Source organism: Oreochromis aureus, unplaced genomic scaffold (genome assembly GCF_013358895.1).
Source record: "Oreochromis aureus strain Israel breed Guangdong unplaced genomic scaffold, ZZ_aureus HiC_scaffold_148, whole genome shotgun sequence".
Taxonomy (NCBI): domain Eukaryota; kingdom Metazoa; phylum Chordata; class Actinopteri; order Cichliformes; family Cichlidae; genus Oreochromis; species Oreochromis aureus.
In genome coordinates this window covers 102,723-121,024 of record NW_024108748.1, presented here as the reverse complement: position 1 = coordinate 121,024, position 18,302 = coordinate 102,723, and the positions used below count along the sequence as shown (strand labels likewise).

Below are 18,302 nucleotides of genomic sequence, written 5' to 3'. Positions count from 1 at the left end.
GTGTTTCATTTAAAGAACTGTGTGAACAGTATCACCATTGATAAACAGCATCTGATGCTTCCCAAAAAACAAGCCATGGACATTTAGGTGTATCAAACTGCGAGTCCAAGGGGACATTTGTGCAGAAAGTGAAATGGTACTGTGGTGGGGCGTGGCTTGTGGCACAGCTGTGGGAGAGGCGGACACACCTGAGCAACATCAGATCGTCACACATCCCTCCATAAAAGAGTGAACTGGGTCCTGAGTAGAGTTGTTGTTGTTGGTGTATGTGTGGCTGGCAGCTGAAAACCTGCAGCTGAATGTAAAAGAAACAACAACTGAAATAAAAGAGAGTGCAGAAATGTATGAACTGTGTGGTTTGGTCCATCATGCTTGCTACAGGCACCCACTGGACAAAACCTCTAACCATGCTGGTCAGCGGCATTAGTTTTGGTTCCCTTGTGGCGTCATGTTCATTTGTGTCAGCTGCATTCCCCATGTGTTTCCACTTCCCACATTACTCTTCTGTGTATTTAAGTCCTCTGTCTCCCTTTGTTCATTGGTGGGTTGTCTGTTTATCTTGCTTCATGTTCTTAGCGTTTCATGACACTCCAGGTCGCAGGTTTTTTCATACTCCTGTTCAGATTCATGTTCATGTCGTAGTTTTCATTTTTAGTTCTAGCTGTTCCCAGTTTAGGTTATCATTTAGTGTTTGCCTCTGTTTGCCTTTATCTTTCTTTTTGTTTTTCGCTAAATAACAACTCGGTTTTTTTTCAACTTTAGTTTTGCCTCTCATACATTCTGCTTTTGGTTCCACACCACATCGTACCAGCTTTTTACTAATTATGGGTGTTAAAAAAATCATTTGACATAGTATTATCTAATATTTTTAGCTTGCTAAAGGAATTTTATTGGCTTCAGTTCTGTGTTGCTTTTTTGATATGCTGTTTTCTTTAAATCATTTTCTTCTTGGTTATTTAATTGGATAGGTAAAGTTTACCTTTCCTAAAGAAGAAAGCACCACCAGACAGTGGAATGTTATGAAGCTGAATTTTTGATTAGGCAGGCATTAAGAGAGAGCTGATCCAGCTATGCAGGAAAATTAGTGGCTGCAGAAAGTCATCTATTCTTTGATAAACAGAGGCAGCAAAGGACTACATGATCATTATGACAATGAAAAGAATTGTTATACAATATAAACTGGTGGTGTAAAATGTAAAGAAATTGCATTGAATTCAGACACTATCAATGTTCATTTGATATTCTTTATTGCTTTTAAAATCTTTAATATATATGATCAAGAAAAGAAAAACAATATTAGTTAACCATGGTTCATTATTTAGAAATATAATGGGATTTTCTGTTTCTTTCATGTTTATTTCACAACCAAAATTCAATAAAAAGTTGTTGTGAACTTGTGATTTTAAACTGATTATATTAAAAACTACTATAAACTGATAACAATCGCTCTCCAAACAAAGCAACAAACCAAACAAAAGAAATTTGTGCATTATTATAAATGCTTTAAACTTAGAGATATACCTGCTTCTTAGTAGTATTAAATTATTAAAATGTAAGAAAAAATACCTTGTATTGTTGTATTTTCTGATGAAATTCACACAATAGTTATAGTGCCACTCAACCAATCATATATGTTTAAAACATCAAAACCTTCATATTTGTATTTTTATAATGACTATACAGTGCATATATTGATCTCCAGCAGGTATTTAATAACAGTAACATTTTGACTTAACTGCTCCTCAGAGTAGAAGAATGTCTAAAAATTGCTAAAAATAATAGCTGACTCTGTATTTTAATAATAAAAGTATACACAGAAAATATCTATCACCAATCAGTAAAAAGATAACAAGCACAATTTTGGAATTACACTGTTCCTAAACGATAAGTCATGAATGTGTATTACAATAAACTAAATGCTTTGATATAGCAAGTATTTAGTACGTAGACAAATAAGACAAAATTGAACTTTATTTCAGCTGTGAGGCTAAGTAATATTTCAGTTTAACATGTCATTCTTTCATTTAAACACATTTTATTGAGAAGATAGACTTAGAATGAAATATACTCCTTTTCATTATAAAATTAAGAAACAAATACTAATGCATAAAACAAAAGTTATTGTCATTAGAAAATTGTACTTAGTAGTCAGTATAAACTTTTAATGATATAAGTTTGCATATGATAGAATACTGCATGATGACCTTTTGATGACTTAGACCGTTGTTCACTAAAAGACTTGTTCTGTTCTCTTTTATAAGTTTCTTCCCACAGCGATAATAAGAGCTGAACAAGCAGTTTCACTCCTTACCAGGAAGAGGAGAGCTGGACACTCTTATCTTCACTCCCTAACAAGAAGAGGGGCCGCTTCCTTCAAAATCTCTCTCTCACACACACATACACCTACATACGCACCAACATTCCTCTGTCTACAAACAGACGTATTCACTATTGTATTACCCTTGTATATAAATAAAGACATGAGCAATCTTAGAGCACACCCACTCTTGTGTGAGCGCTCTGTGACTGCCCTTGCAAGTAAAAACTGCAGCGTGTGTGTGTTTCTACTCTCTGACCCTCAGCTGAAGAAGTGTCTTTAGAATACATCTCTTGACAGTTATCCAAAAGAAAACAAAGGAGGGAAAAAATCTAAAGAAAATAAGAAATGATGATGCTTACACATACAAGCTAGAAATGACCAGCAGAACAAAACAAAACAAACCACACCTAACTAGTCCTCTTTCTTCCAACATCTTCCAACATTCTGTGTAATTTTATCTTTGAATAATGTAATCTATACAACAATAGCATCCTTTTTAGGAAAACAGTTACACTGAGTGTGATGCTGTGTCTGTCTTGAATCCTTTATTCACAGTTGCTTCTATTTTGTCAAGTAGCTCAGATGCCTTCTTAGTTGCAAACATTACATTTTCTCAGCTGAATTGTCAGTTTGGGATATGGGAATATGGATAGCAGTTGGGGTATTGAGTCTTTTTGGGGTTCGCCCTGAGCGTCTGCAGGCTTTCTCCAATCTCAGGGAGATCTCTCAACTGGGGGCTGTAGTAAGAAACCTGTGCAGCAGTGGCTGAAATTCATCTGCTGTTTGGGTGTTGTCTATTTTTATAGCATGCTGCTGTGAGAGATTTTTCCGCTGACTGATTTAAGCCACATTGTCTCATTTGGGGCATGAGGACCTCTGTACAGATCAACTTCACAGTAAATGTTTTACAGAAGTATCTTTTTATTCCTAACTTCATTGTGGCAGACTTTGTTGAACTCAAAAATTGTTTGAATTTTATTTGAATCTTCACTGATTTCATGGACTTTGATTTTGCAGATGTTTTTCAGAAAGAGAATTAGTCCTTCAGGATCTTCAGACAGGGCAGAGCACAGTTCTTTCATGTCGTGGTCAGTGACTCCTTGCTGTGATATTTTGGAGGTGTTTGCATTTGTACCCATCCTCAGAGGTAATCTGAACATGGTGCCCTCTTTAAGAGAAAATTTGTCTGGAAGAAATGATTTGTAGACATCTACGTACATTTCTTTGAAAGTGTCAGCTAGTTTATAGCCAATGCAAACTGGTTGTTGACCTGAAAAACTTTCAATATATTGTTGATTGGGGTCAACAATGCAAAGTACTTCATCTCCTGTAAGGATCGAAGGACAGTCAGTCAGATGGTAAACAGAGTTGAATCCAACTCCATACTTCCCTATCTTCCCTGGGGTGTTGTGCTTTCCTCCCTCTCCCAGCTGTTGAATGCTCTTAATGTCAGCATCAGAAAACACTTTGTTGTTGAACACACAAAGTGCTGGACCCTGAAGATTGTTCCATTTCTTCCCAAATGTTTTTTCTTTTCCATGTTGTCTTTTGTCCCAGATGAAGTCTATTTCTGTTGCTTCTGCATCATCAGCATTTTGGATGAGCTCTTTAAGGATATCCTTCTTTGATGGATAGGCTGAAATTATGTTTTTGATACAAACAGTCACTTGTTCCTGCTGTTCAAACTCAAAAGCCAGTGGTGAAATGTCATCAATAGTATGGGTTTCCAGAATATGACGCTTGATTTTTTTTATTCCCAAGTACTGAGCAATAGCACATTGGATTCCCGTATGACAGAATGTGACACCTGGAATGACTTGTATCCATGGGCTGTCATTGTAAAACAGTTTACTTGAAAGCTGCAAAACACCACACTCATTGGGAATCAGGCAATCACATGGTTTCTCCTCTGCATGCAAAAGCCCTAACCCTTTATTTAAAATTTTGAGGCAAACTGACAGATCACTCTCTGGTAGGGGTTTGTTTCCATGTTGAGCCTGTAATTCCTGAAGTACAGTTAGAAACTGAGCAATTGTGAATTGTTTTTCAACACCTATACATGTCCAGAGATTTTTGAAGTTCGCGAAGGCATCTGGAAGTACGTGGAGATAGGGCTTTGCTTGAAATTGCCCGTTAGCTACATGATCGACATTTACAAATGTATCGCCTATGAGGATGAATGGAAATGAATTTGCCATTTTTGAAATGTAAGTGTTTTTTTCTGTATTACTAGACTCAATATGCTTATCCAGAAAATTATAGCATTCCAATGCTATTTTGGAAAGCATAGAACTGTCAGTGGAGTGTGCTTGTTTGCTTGCTTCTTGCAGCTGCTGAAAAACCATCTCCTGTGTTGGAGTGCTGTGGACCCCCAAAATCTCCAAGACCGGATCATTGTTGTGTATGATTAGATTATCGTGATCCATGACAGGTTGTATCAAGTTAATGAGTAGAGAGTATTTGTTACTGAAAACATCAGTGGGCCTTTTAAGTGTCATATTTCTTTGCATTTTTGTATCGCCAGGGGAAAATGCTGGAAGAAATGCAATTGTCTTCAATTGTTCCCAGTGGTAAGTGTCTTCCTTGTTATTGGGAGCCCAACACTTTTTATCGTTATCGTAGGAAATGTGCCCCTTCATCAGTTCAAAAAGGCACTTTAAGTGCACAAATGCTTTCTTTTGGTCAATGCTCCAGGTTTTATGAATTGTGCCTGCTTTCTCTTTGATTTCTTTCAGTGGGAGATTATCCTTTGCCATTCCAATTTTCAACAAACGCTGAATCCTTTCGGGGGACCTGAAGTTATTTTCGGATCCACCAAGCAAGCGTCCCTCGTCTGGTTCAAAAAGACAGGCCACTTTCCCTGATTGACTCACAAGTTTCTTGACACATTGAAGCTCTCCATTCATTGTGGGTATGCATTCCTTGGAGAGCAGCAGACTGTCCAGGTGGCTGTCATCAAGGTCAATAGCAAAGAGCAAAAGGGTATCTCTTCTCTCAGGATCCATGGTATTTAGTTTGTTGAAAACTGCTTCTTCGTATAGTATCGCCCAAGTCCATGTTCTGTGTTTTATAACATTTTCTAGTTTGTTTTTTCTCAACCACACTGGAAGAGAAACAACATAGTTTTGTCCTTCCACAAATTCTTTGTACACTTGCACTGCAAATTTAAAACGGTATTGATTATTTTCAATGTCCTTGTGTAGAAATATGGCATTTTTAAATGAGAACCAGTGTTCTTCATTACTAAAGAGCTCTGGACCAGTAGAGTCATCAAAAACAGTTGAGTAAAATTTATCCACCAAAGGCTTGAAAGTTTCAGTCACTTTCTCTCTATCAGGCCAAAAGGTGTGATAACAGTAACTCTCCAGCTGCTTATTTTCTGACATTTTCTTTAGTGCTTTGAGTACAGTAACATATGCTGTCACTACTGGATCCTGAAGGAGAGCTTTGTTCCAGTCATTTTTCACTCCAGTTTCCCACAGAGCTTTTCGGTTGCTTGTCACCGCAAATGTGCCATTTACATTGACAGGAAGACCTGTGTGAATGGAAAGAGGAAGGAAGCAAAAGGCCTGTCCAACAAGATCTGTTCGTAATGTGGTGAATTTTCCAGTTTCTGGATTATTTTGCAAAGGCACAGCAATCCCTCCAATGGGCAAAGAGAAACTGGCCTGCTTGTTTTTGAGAATGGCCATTTTAAAGGACTCATCTGTCCCAAAGCAGTTGTACAGGAGCCAGAACTGAAGTTTAGTTTCATTAGACTGCTGACTGGATATTTGGATAATTCTGACTGTGCAAGATTCAATTAGTCCTTTGCATTTACCATCAAGTTTCATCAGTGATTTCTCAGCTTCACGTTGCTTGGACACACTGGTGTCATCAGGAATCTCCATTGCACTCACAGTGGTTTTGGACACAGAGAAGATGGTGTTCATTTCATTTTCTCTTGGTGGAGTAGATCCATTGTCTGGGATATTTTGGAGGGATAATGTTTTGATGTTCTTCAAAAAAAGGAGAATAGTTTTTGAATTCTTAGAAAAGAGATGTTGAAAATCCAGGATATTGGGTTTTTGATACACTTTTGAGCTTATTTCTGATTTGGCAGCCTCTTCTTCACTTCGGAAAGGTAGTTTGATCAGAGTTCCTGGATAGGGTTCAGGAGGACTTTTTTGAGTAAAATTACAGCCAAAAATGTTTTCATATGATCGAAACTGATCAGGAAAACATTCTAATATATGCTGTTGAGAGAGATCCAGCTTGATTCCAGGATTTGTTTTCCGTCTGATGTGTGTTGTGAGGTGAGTAACATTTGGATCAAGTATGAGAAGACTGTTGCCACTAAGGATGGAGGGGACATCTGTCACATGATACACAGTGTTGAATCCAAGTCCAAACTTCCCAATTTTTTCCACTTGGTTTTCCTTTGAGGCTGAGCCAACTCTGACAATATTTTTCCAATCCTCTGCTGTAAACTGCTCATTATTAAAAGCCCAAAGACAAGGTCCCTGACAAAGAGCCATGTCAGGGTCACTGTGTACTCTGAAATCCACCAAGAACTTGCAAACATCTGCCCCAGCATCCTCTGCATTCTGGATGAGCTCTTTGAAGATCTCACTGTCTTCATCATACTCCCTAAGAATGTTTTTTATCCTCATCGTTATTGGTTCAGATTGTCCACATTGTTCTACTCCTATCAACCCTGGAGTGAGGATGTAGGTACTGAGAAATTGAATTTCCAGCCATTCAGCTGCTGCTTTTGGGATTTCCTCATGCAGGATATAACTCCCATCTTGTCCGTAGTTTAGTTCTTTTAGTCCATTTTTGCTTACATCACAGAAAAGAGCTGTTGATCGTGGTTTAAGGGTAAATTTTCCTCCCTCAGCAATGACTGGCACTGGGATGTAATCCTGAACTGTCTTCTTCTCTTTCCAGAGCCAGTTGAGAATTTCTATTGACACTTTGACCTCAGAGGATCTTGCAATTGGTGGTTGTCTTGCTTTAATTTCTTTCTGAATTTTTTCTAGAATCTCAAAAATTGCTTTATCTGAATGTACTGTTCTTAAGTCAAACTCCTGAAGCAAGTTTTTGTACGGCAAAAATTCACTTGGCACCTTCCCAATGTAAGAACTCAGATCTAGATTATTTGGGTATTCAAGAACCAGATCCTGGGGTGCAACAAACTGATTGTGAGTCCATAGCCAGCATGCCTCCTTGCTCATCATTGTAACAAATACAGAGACATTGTCTTGCATGTGTTTGTAAATGCTGTGCAGCTGTCTTTTGAAGTCTACATCTGTGTCAGGATTAGCCATTTCCAGTGCTTTTGATTTCAAGACTGACAGATTCTCAATCACTTTTTCAGGTGGTGGTAGGTCTTTGAGCCCAAGGCTGTTGCTAACTCTGTCACTGAGCTTCCCTGTTAGTGGCATTACATGTCCAACAATGTCCTTATACACAGAATGTCTTATTTCATTTGGGCAAAACAAACAATACTTCTGAGATTTATCACTGAATTGTTTCTCACTTCCAAGTTGTTCACATGGGATCCATTTTAACATTTTGAGGCAATGAAGCTGTTCGGGGGAAAACTTTGACAGTAGATCGTTACGTTCCAACATTTCCAGGAGAACCTGAGCTCTTCCTAGAGCCTCGGTTTGTGAGTTCACGCACAGTTTGTCAGTCAGCGTGGCAGCATGTAGCAAATGTTCAGGTGAGACATCTATCTCTTTATTCAGTAATCCGATTTCTGTTAAGCTTTCCAGCATCTGCAGTGAATGAGTGTATGAAGGCGGTGGAAAGAAGTCTGACTCAAAGATGACTTTAAAAGTCTGAATTCTTGGATCAAAAAAGTCAGAGGCTTTTTTCGGCTGTCCATTCACCTCAATGAAGCTCAAGTCCTGACAGTTAGATTTCAGGGATTCGTTTTGTGAGAAAAGCACCTTACCATGCTCTAAAATCCAAGTCATTATCTTATTAGTGTCTTCACTGCTACAAGGGCCTTTGCTTATGCTGCCAACAAGAACATTGGCTGCTTTGGCGGTGTCCAAGAGATGAACTTTGAGCAGCTGTAACAGTCTGCGGTCAGTCTCAGTAGAACACTGGATTATGGAATCAGGCATAGGGAGCTCTGTTGGTACTGTTAGGCCTGAGATCAGAAGCACAGCTTGTTTTGATTGAGCTGCAACACTGAATCCTTTCATTGTTTGAAACAAAGGCAACTTCAAGAGAAAAGCTTTCTCGTTTTCTGAGAGAGAATCCAGATAAGAAAGATAATCTTTTAGTTCATTGTGTGCTGTGTGAGAGGCAGATGTGAGTTCTGTGTCAAGATGCTGGAAATCTAAATTCATCAGGACCTTCAAAACACTCCTTGGAGATGGGCACAGCACGTACGAGTCAAGGTCTTCATGCTTGAGCCACTCATTTCCTCTCACCACTGTCCCACCAACTTTGTTCACCAGCTGAGCTATTTGGTCTGGCAAATTCAGCTGTTTACTTTTCTGAAAGATCAGGGTTGTGTCCTGCTGTAGTTTTGCTACTGATACAGTCTGACTGCCAGACAGAGGACTAACTGGTATTAGAGGTATGTTAGTGAAAGGACTTAACTCATTAACATGACTGTTGAGAAACTTCCAGAATTCTTGGAACCAGTCTAAAGGTGGATGCTGACTGTTGTTGTTGTCCCATGTAACAAGGTTCTTCCCTGTCTGCTTCCAGTCTTGTGGCAAATATCGTCTTGCATATTCAGCCACATGGGATGCATCAATGTTGATGACCTTAAAGAAATCTGAAGAGCAGTTAAAAAAAAAAGTAAAGAAAGAAACAGAATTAGTATAAATCTGTTGCATTAAAACATTTATATAGTATATACATATAAAATGATCATGACCTACTTTGTCTAGCCACTTTTATGAGATGGGATATGCAGGCTGAGCTCAAATCACTGGGGATGAAAAGACGTTTGCAGAATGGCAGCAAGACTCTGCAAAAACATTTTATTCATGTAATGTAACAAAAACAAGACGATATTTTTATTATTTTATATTGAGTATACCTATTTATCAAAAATAATAATGCATTTTGGGATTTCTTTCAATGCATAATCTGTTAACCTCGGCAAATACTATGTTTTTTCTTAAAAATTCTGTTATTCTGGTGCATGCCGAAGCTTGATTTGTTGGATTTTTCTCACCACAGAACATTACTCTATTTTGCCTCAGTCAATTTTAAACAATCTTTGGCTGAAAGAAGATAGAGGTAGTTTTGAATCATGTTCACATATGGGTTTTTCTTTGCAAACTTTAACTTGCATTTGTGGATGGCATTGTGAACTGTAACCTAAGGATCTTGGAAAGATAAGCAACTGGACGTCTTTATATTTCTTGAAGGTAGAGAGTCCAAATTTCCACCCTAGCGGAAGTTGTCCCTTAAGAAGGTCCTTGACCCACTAGTAATCATGTGCCTCATGACATGAGTCAATGTGTGAAAAAGGGTGTGGATCAATATCAGAATGCTAAAATTGGCATCCTTGAAAGAGTGACCTTTGTCCTTTAGATAAAGATGTACAGCTGAGTCTTGTCTTGTTGAGGAGGCTCTTCTATGTTGTGCCATGCGTTTATTGAGTGGCTGTTTGGTTTCTTTAATGTAGAGGCCTAAGAGATGTGTTTCTCCATAGTTGTTGTCTGATCTTCTTTACTGTATATCTTTGGTGATTTGATGAAAGCCCAATTCGGGTAACAACATGTTTTAAGAGTATTCTTTGCACATGTGTATGCCTTTTCTTTCCCTTCTGGCTTAGAGGGAAGAGAGTAGGTACTGGTCTGTGTGTGGGCTTCCGGTCAGTTTCTCTGTTGAGGTTTTCATTTTCCTCAATGTGCACAGTGCAGTCTAGATGGCAAACTATTATCCTTTGTATTGTTCCTGGAGACCTTTATGTTTCTATCCACTGACTTGACTTCTATTTCTTGGGTTTTGATTTTGACCCAGGTGTCATCCACTTATCTGTACCAATGGCTAGGTAGTCTAAGGAGCTTGGAAAGAAAAGTGTCTGGACTTCTTTAAGTTTCATTGAAAACGTTTCACCTCTTAACCGAGAATCTTCTTTGGTTCTAAGAGCAATTTGTGACAGTCCCAGATTTTTAAGCCCAATGGGAGTGTCCCCAAGAGGGTCATGGACCCCCACGGGTATTAAATTTGGTGTGAGAGAGTATGTGTGTATTTGCATTTACATTTGTGTTGTTAAAGTATGGAGGAGCCTGTGTAAAACTGCTAATTAGATGATTAGACTATACAGTATTCTAAGCTTAAATCCCCTTCGTTCTATCTATTTCAGCACTACTGGTAAGTCCATCTTAGACCTTTTTTTCGTCTTTGTAAATATGTTTGTTTTCAGGATAGCATTTAGGTCTATATATAGTGTGTCACAGTAAATTTTTTGTTCAAAGTTTTTGTTTAATAGGGTTTTACTTTTTGTTTTAATACTGACCATTTTAATAAACCTATATTTACATTTGAAATCACATCTCTTGCCCAGGTGTATTTTAAACCTGTAAAACCTTTTTTTCTCCCACTATTTAATTTTTACATTTCCTGATTGTGAAAAAACCCAGTGAAATTCCTGTGTATTTTTTCCCTGACCACACTGCCACATGTAGATGTAGTTTTGGTCTGGCATGATGCAGTCTAAATTATGTTAACAAACTGTTCCTAATTAACCAAATAAATTAGTTATAAAGGTTCCTACAGATGTTTCTTTTTAGTACCATTTACATTTCTAGCCTTTTGTTGCCCCGTCCTACCTTTTTTGAGATATGTTGCTGCCTTCAAGTTAGAAATGAGCCAATATTTTTATGAAATAGTACAATGTCTCAGTTTAAAAATTATAAAAATTATATATTTTATGTATTCTATTGTCAATTAAATGCATGCATTTAAAATACAATCTTCACCAAGGAGGTTGTGTTTTTGGTAGCATCTGTATATTATTCTGTCTGTAAAAATTATAGCTTGAAAGGTTTTGAATGAACTCTAATAAAACTTTGTAGGATTGCATAGTAGGGTCATATATATGTATATATATCTATTCAGACAATTTGCTTGTTTATTTCTATGTATGTTGTGATATGTCCCTGACTTTTTCATTTTCTTTTTTTCTTTTCCCCCTTTTTGATAGATATATGTATTTATATTCGTCTACAGCCACTTGCAAAAAATATGACCATATTAACTTTAAGGTGTGTCAGTAATGTGTCAGTATTCTTTTAACCTTTTGAGCCCCAGCAAAAGGGTCGAAGCTTTTTTCAGTCTGTACACAAAAATTTGAATTATTGGTAGTTGTAGTAATGGTAATTTTTGCTTTATATCTTAAATTGCAACAAATTGCAATAAAAAAAGTTTCCAACAATGAATGCCATTGTCTGTCATAATAAATGTAACATTAATTTGAATATTCATAGACAAATTTGAAACCTACCTTGGAAATTCATGGCTGTCAATCAAAGCAGTGTCTTCCTCTCTGTATGTGAAAGATCTGAAAGAGCCATCACTGAGTGGAAGGAGGTGAAGACCCTCAAGTTCTTCGTATTGTTTATCGCGCAAAATGTACTCCAAAAGACTGAGTTTGTCATCTTTGGTGATGTTATCCACACCAGTCCTGTGGAGAATGGCCCTGAGGAATGCTGGAGTCACATGTTTTAGGGTAGAAGGGTTTGGGTAGGCCTCATTTATGGCCCTTGCAACACTAGCTGGTAAAGTGACAAGATTTTCTCCACATGACACTAAAGCCCTTTTAATGGCAGACAATATGTTGGTGCTTGTTGAGCCATTGCAGGGGAAAACAGCTTCTGATGGAGAGATAAACTGTCTTTCATCTTTAGCAAGAGAGAGGATGGCCACGTTCTGTCTGAATAAGTGATGAAAAACATCCAGAGTGAGAGCATGCCATTTTTCTTTGTGTTGTATCTGAGTGAGATCTGGCCACAGATTGTACACAGAGGAAACAGGGAGGATAGAGTTTTGGGCAAGTTTAATGGCATCTTGAATGATCTTGATGTATGCTTGTGGAAACACCTTCTTCATCAGCATTTCATTCCACAATGCATGTTCATCATGTCTCTGGTCTTCCTCTTGCCATTTGATGTGTCTTCTATTGTCTGTGAGGCCAAAGAATGCATTGACATAAACTGGGAGTCCTGTCTTATTGGATTCATTGTTTGGAAGGGGGAGAAAGCAGCTCAGTCTGCTCTGGCTACAGTCTCTCTTCTCACCACAGGGGAATGCCAGGTCAACTTGAGGTAAAAAGCTCAACTTCTTTGTAAGCAAATCAAGATCTTCTGCAACGCCCTCTTTCATGGTACATGTTGTCAGAAGCCACTTTGTCTCTTTTTGGTCTTCTGAACTAGTTATAACTTTGAACCTTGTTAGACCCTCAGTGACTGACTCCTCTTCTGGCTCCAAAACACCATCTGTGTGGACTGAAGATTTCACTTCAAGTCTGGTGTTAACAGCTCCATCTTCACTAATATGTAACAAGGACACGGAGGTGACATTTTTCAAGAAGAGGAGGCTCAAATCTGCATCTGCAATGAAGCTATCAAAAAGCTCAACCACTTTATCTGAGTCATACAGATTATCAGAAATTTCTGATGCTTCATTGCGTAAAGGAAATCTAAAAATTGTCCCATTGAAGTGCTGATCCTCCATGACAACTTTTGACCATCCATGTTCACATACACGTGAGACTATATCTCTAAATGGTTGAAACTGATGATGCATATTCAGCAGAACTTCTTGGTCTTCAGCATCATCCAAAGACCACCAAAATCCTCCATTTCTCTCTCCAAATATTTTTTCTTGGGGATCCATCATGGCAAGATGCCCTGAACTTAATATACTTGGCACATCTGTGGACAAAGTAAAGATATTTTCCTGTTAACTGTTTATGTTCTTAGTGAGCGTTTAGTGGACATGCGTCATCCGGCATGCAGCTTGTTTCAGTTACTGCTGCTTTTTTCCCCATGCTTTGAAATTTTTCATACTCTTTTCTTTGAAAAATCATGCATACTGGGAAAATGCGCCATGCAACCCATTTAAAACCCTCTCATCTCTACATGTCTTTCACAACACTCCAATTCACAGTCCAGTCTTTTACTTAATATTGTAGAGTGTTAATAATAGTTTTGTTTCAAACTACAGGGATTTAAAAAAGTATCCTGATTCTCATTCTGAAATACTACTGATGCCATCTGGTTTCACCTGTTATGTGGTAAACAGAGTTGAAGCCAATTCCAAACCTCCCGACTTTGTTCAGGTCATCACGCTTCACACTCCTTCCAACCATCTGAATTGCTTCCCAGTCTTTATCAGTGAATGTTGCATCGTTGTAGGCATAGAGAGCAGGACCTTAGCAAAAAAAAAAAAAAAAAGTTGTAATGTTATTTAATGCAATGCTGTAGAAAGTCCCTAAAGCAGCTTTATCTTTCACTTTGACTCATGAAGTTTGTAAGTAACACCTAGGGAACAAGATGGTGGAATCATGTGACACTGTGAATTTGTGTTCCCATGACACAATTTACCAAATGGTTGTGTGTCATGTTAGCACCTGTGACAGAAATATCAAATTTTAAAATGCTTGTACTTCTAGTTTATTTAATAATCCTGATGTGTAGTTCTTAGTTTTGTTATGGTGCCTTCCCTGTGCTCTTGTGTCTCCCCTGTGTTCCACCCGGAGACAATGTTTACATTGCAAACTGCCTTTGGTAGCTTTTTGGTAGCCACTAGCAGTCGCCTCATTGTTTCTGACACACAAAACAAAAAAATCAACTACAAAAAACAATAACTAACACTCCAAACATCTCTCTCTTTTGGTTGCTCTAACAGTTAGTCCCAAAACTTCTCCCTCTTCCTAAATAACCAAATGGTACATGTTGCCATATAATTTTTTGATTAGTCAACATGGTATATTTTTTCACCAATAGGAAAGGGGTGGGTTTTTTGTTTTGCTCAGCAAGTGGAGAGAGCTTGCTAGCGCTGTCTTTAGAAAATGCAGTTTTTAGTATTTAAGAAAAGACGTTGCATATATTTAAAAAAAATCATAACTCTGGTTTTACTTGGCCTATAAAAACTATTTTGAAAACTAGTATATAGTTTAAAGGCCACACTTTCAACACAAGTTGAAATGGAGACTCAGGGTGGCTGCATCTTGTTGCTGTGTCATCTTATAGAGGGTTGACAGATATAGCCAATATATGGCTTACAAGCCATATATTGTAAGAATATATGGCCCAAATGTTGATGACCCCTCATTCTTCCATGCTTTTTTTTAGTGCATTCTCTGAACACTGAGCTTACAACCTTAACCTTACACCACCTCATAGTCAACATCGCCCACCCGCTGTGTGACCACAAAGAGTCATTGCCACTTGGCGAGTAGTTTCAAGCTTGAAGAAGGGAGTAATACAATCACTTTATCTAGCCTAGAGTCTAGCCCCTCTGTTGTACAGTTGCTACTGATTTTCCTGGGCCTGGAGCAAATTCTCTCGTAATAACCTCCCCAATGTGTGCAGCTTTGCTGTCAGGTCCAGGACGTACTGAATCTCATTCTTCTCTGTGCTTAGACCTTCCTCACAGTTTTGTCGTTCAGTGTCCTCCATCGAGAGTGTCACCAGACACACAACGCAAACCGACCATCAAGTATCTGGCAGCAAAGGACAATCAGGCTCTCCCAAGCCCAGGACATTGTCAATTCCGTTAAGGGACCAGTTGATCAAATCCATAATTCTTCTTTAGGTTTTTGGAGAGCAGGTGTGGGAGACTCTCTTAGGTTTAGAGAATAAGCGAGACTATACAAAAGACATGAGAAGCCAAGCAGGAAAGATAAGGGAGAGGGAGAAGGAGAAAGTGCGATTGCCTCCGTCAAGAGCCATAAGAGAAGTCTGATTCAGCTGCTCTACCAGCTTGTCAGTCTTTAACACGCAGTAATCCATATAACTCTTTTAGTGTGCGAGAAAAGAACAAGATGCCCATGTCAGCCAGTACTTCTTTTGGGAACCCAACTCAGGAGATGACCTGAAACAGCGCCTGCGCCACGCTCTTTGTGGAAATAGTGTGCAGTGGCACTGCTTCAGGATTTCGTGTTGCATAATGCTCAAACGGGACCTCCATCAATGATAATGGGTGCAAAGGTGCTTTGGAATGGCTAGCTGGTTAACCATCTGACACTCTGGGCAAAACCAACAACAGGGTGCATTCTTTCTCTGTGTGAATGTTACAAGTCATTAGATAAAGCCTATCATTTACCAATACAAAGTGCAGATAGGTCCGCGTGGCTTCAGGGCTCACCAAGTGAACATCAGTTTTTATCACTTGGTCGAAGGCTAAGCATAGGGTGTCATCACGAGACTGGCCTATGGCAGTAGACCCATTGTGCCTTTTCCCTGGGCAGCTCTCCTACGAGCTGGTCCAGGACCACCTTCACCAACATGTGCGCCCCTCCCTCCTACCACCCGGGCTGCAGCCACTTCGCCTCTGCGTTGCGCAGTTTGCGGGCCCATATGAATGGCCAGTCCTCCACTGTCATCTGATTGGCCTAGAACTGCCAGGCTATGATCTTCCGGGGAGAGGCCCAAGTGATCCAGCACTCCCCAGCATCCCCCAAAACCCCTCGTGAGGCCGGTGGCAGGATCAGAGCCACCCTCTGAGCCAACCCAGACAGCAGCAGAAGCAGTGCTGATTCTGCTGTGGATTGCACGCCTTCGCTGTGGCCTGGAAGGCCTCCAGAAAAACCTGTAGGTCATCGCCCTCCCCTAACTGGTGCATTGTCACTGCCAGTGGAAGGGGGGCAATGAGCCCCCTTTTGGTTTACTACATAACCTTCAGTCTTGTATAATCGTTTTGGTTTTTTGGGTTTTTTTTTGGCATAATTGACATTGGATATCTCCGGTTGTGCTTTTTTTGCCCAAAGAAGAAGGTGGACAAGGACTAGTTTAGACTACAGTTTATTAAGAATCTGGTTTCTTTCATTCTAATGTCATGTCTGGGCCCAAACTCTGCTGCAGGTCCCTAATTCAAACGATCACTGCAGCATTACTGAGAGTTGAAAAACTGTCAAAATTCTTTGATCTGTAATAAAATTATCAGTGTAGCTGCTCCACCAGGTGTAACAATTAAGTTTAACATCCAGGCATCCATGAAAACAGAATTTATGATATTTAACGGAGTTAGAAGTTAGCAGTGAGTTAACTTGCTAGCTTCCATCTAAATATATGTTGTGACTGAGGGATTTAAGAAACAAATTAAAATGTACAGCTCTGCTATCACTTCCAACATAAATGAAGACAGGAAAGTAAACAGCAGTGACGTTTGTAGGGTTACTGAAGTTGGGCTGGGCGGTATATAATGATGTGCTACGTGATCGCTAGCGCGACAAAACTATATTAGCATAACATAAACAGTGAAGCTGAAGGACGGATGCTAACAAACAGTGGACTTTTTTTCCACTTGATAAAAGTTAATGTGAGGGTTCCCAACGGTTAGGGGCAAATGTAATCGCATGGCAGGATGCTGTAAATGGACCAAACGTCAGTCAGGAGAACAACCAAGATAATCCATCCACAAAACAAGGTTAGTCATTAATATACTGCTGCATGGGCTGGGCTTTAGTTACATCGTAAGGGTTTAAAAACTGAGCTTTAAAATGATTAATGCAGTAATAAAAACCGAGAGAAGCTGACAGTGATCACTGACTGTTTTTAAGGGCTTGTTGAGATTAAATAGAACAAGATACAAAGCATGAAAACATGTTAAAAACACAACAGTCTTATTAAATGCAAACCACTTTGGGCCCGGAAGCAGGATTCATCACGTCATTACTTAAAGACCGGATACCTGATGGGAAGGGAGGAAGGAAGATCTATTCTGGAAACCAGTAACTAGCAATATCCTGAGAAAAGTAGGAGAGTTCACATGCCTCGTTGTTTTTATTAAATTGTAATTTTAAATGTTCTTATGAAATTCCAGTGTTTAATAAAGGTTTAATAAAGCATGGACTCTTTTCAAATGGAGAAGACTGGAACCAACTTCTTCATTAATTCCTCCTGTCTTCTTATCCTGTCTTCCTTCTCTCACCCCAACCGGTTGCCGCAGATGGCTGCCCCTCCCTGGTTCAGCCAGAGGTTAAAAGGGAATTTTTTACCTTCCACTGCCGCCAAAGTGCTCATATGATTGTTGGGTTTTTCTCTGTATGTATTATTGTGGGGTCTACCTTATAATATGAAACATGTTAAGGTGACTGTAGTTGCGATTTGGTGCTGTATAAATAAAATTGAATTGAATTGATCATAGGGGTCGTTTTCCAGAAATGGGAATGAATATTGATTTTAGTGACCCTTGCTAATGAATCAGAAAGACTGAAAATTGTCAAAGATTTAAAAATTATTTTGCTGGTTATATAAAGAGTTAAAGCGGAGTTTCTGTTTTTATTCATTGATGAATTATTTTTTCTCTCATTGGTGTTTCAGGCTGTGTTTTTGTGAATTTTCTGGTTGAAAATGTTTTGCCCATTAAATGGAAAAATGCATCAAAGCAAACACAGGACTGTTTGGCTGCTAGAATCCTCAATCAGACAAAATAGGGATGATATTCTTCGTTGAAAAATCCAAAAAACTCATCTTCTCAGTTCCCAGGTGTATATGGACTTTTTTTTCTTTTCTTTTTTTTTTTAAAGAAGATGAGATCCTACACAGTGTTAAACATGGTTCTGTCCCAACTTTTTTTGAGATGTGTTGCTGTCATTAAATTTAAAATTGGCTAACATATTTCTTAAAATGTTATATTTTTTCAGTTTAAGCATTTGATGCTTTTATGTTATATTATGACTAAAATATGGCCTATGCAGCGTTGGCAAAGAATAGACATTCTGTACTTTATAAGTACAGATACTAGTGTTAAAAATACTCCAGTAAAAGTTGGAGTACTGATTCAACGTCTTTCC

The 18,302-nt window shown here is 38.8% G+C and overlaps 1 protein-coding gene across 1 annotated transcript in view; it reads right to left on the bottom strand.

The window, feature by feature from the left end:
* Positions 1–3,211: 3,211 nt before the first annotated feature.
* Positions 3,212–18,302, bottom strand: part of LOC116323498 (sacsin-like) — a 32,872-nt gene continuing 17,781 nt past the window's right edge. The window contains 5 exon segments of the mRNA XM_039607631.1: positions 3,212–3,279; positions 3,282–9,101; positions 9,208–9,296; positions 11,787–13,215; positions 13,568–13,714. Coding sequence (XP_039463565.1) covers positions 3,212–3,279; positions 3,282–9,101; positions 9,208–9,296; positions 11,787–13,215; positions 13,568–13,714 — 7,553 coding nt within the window.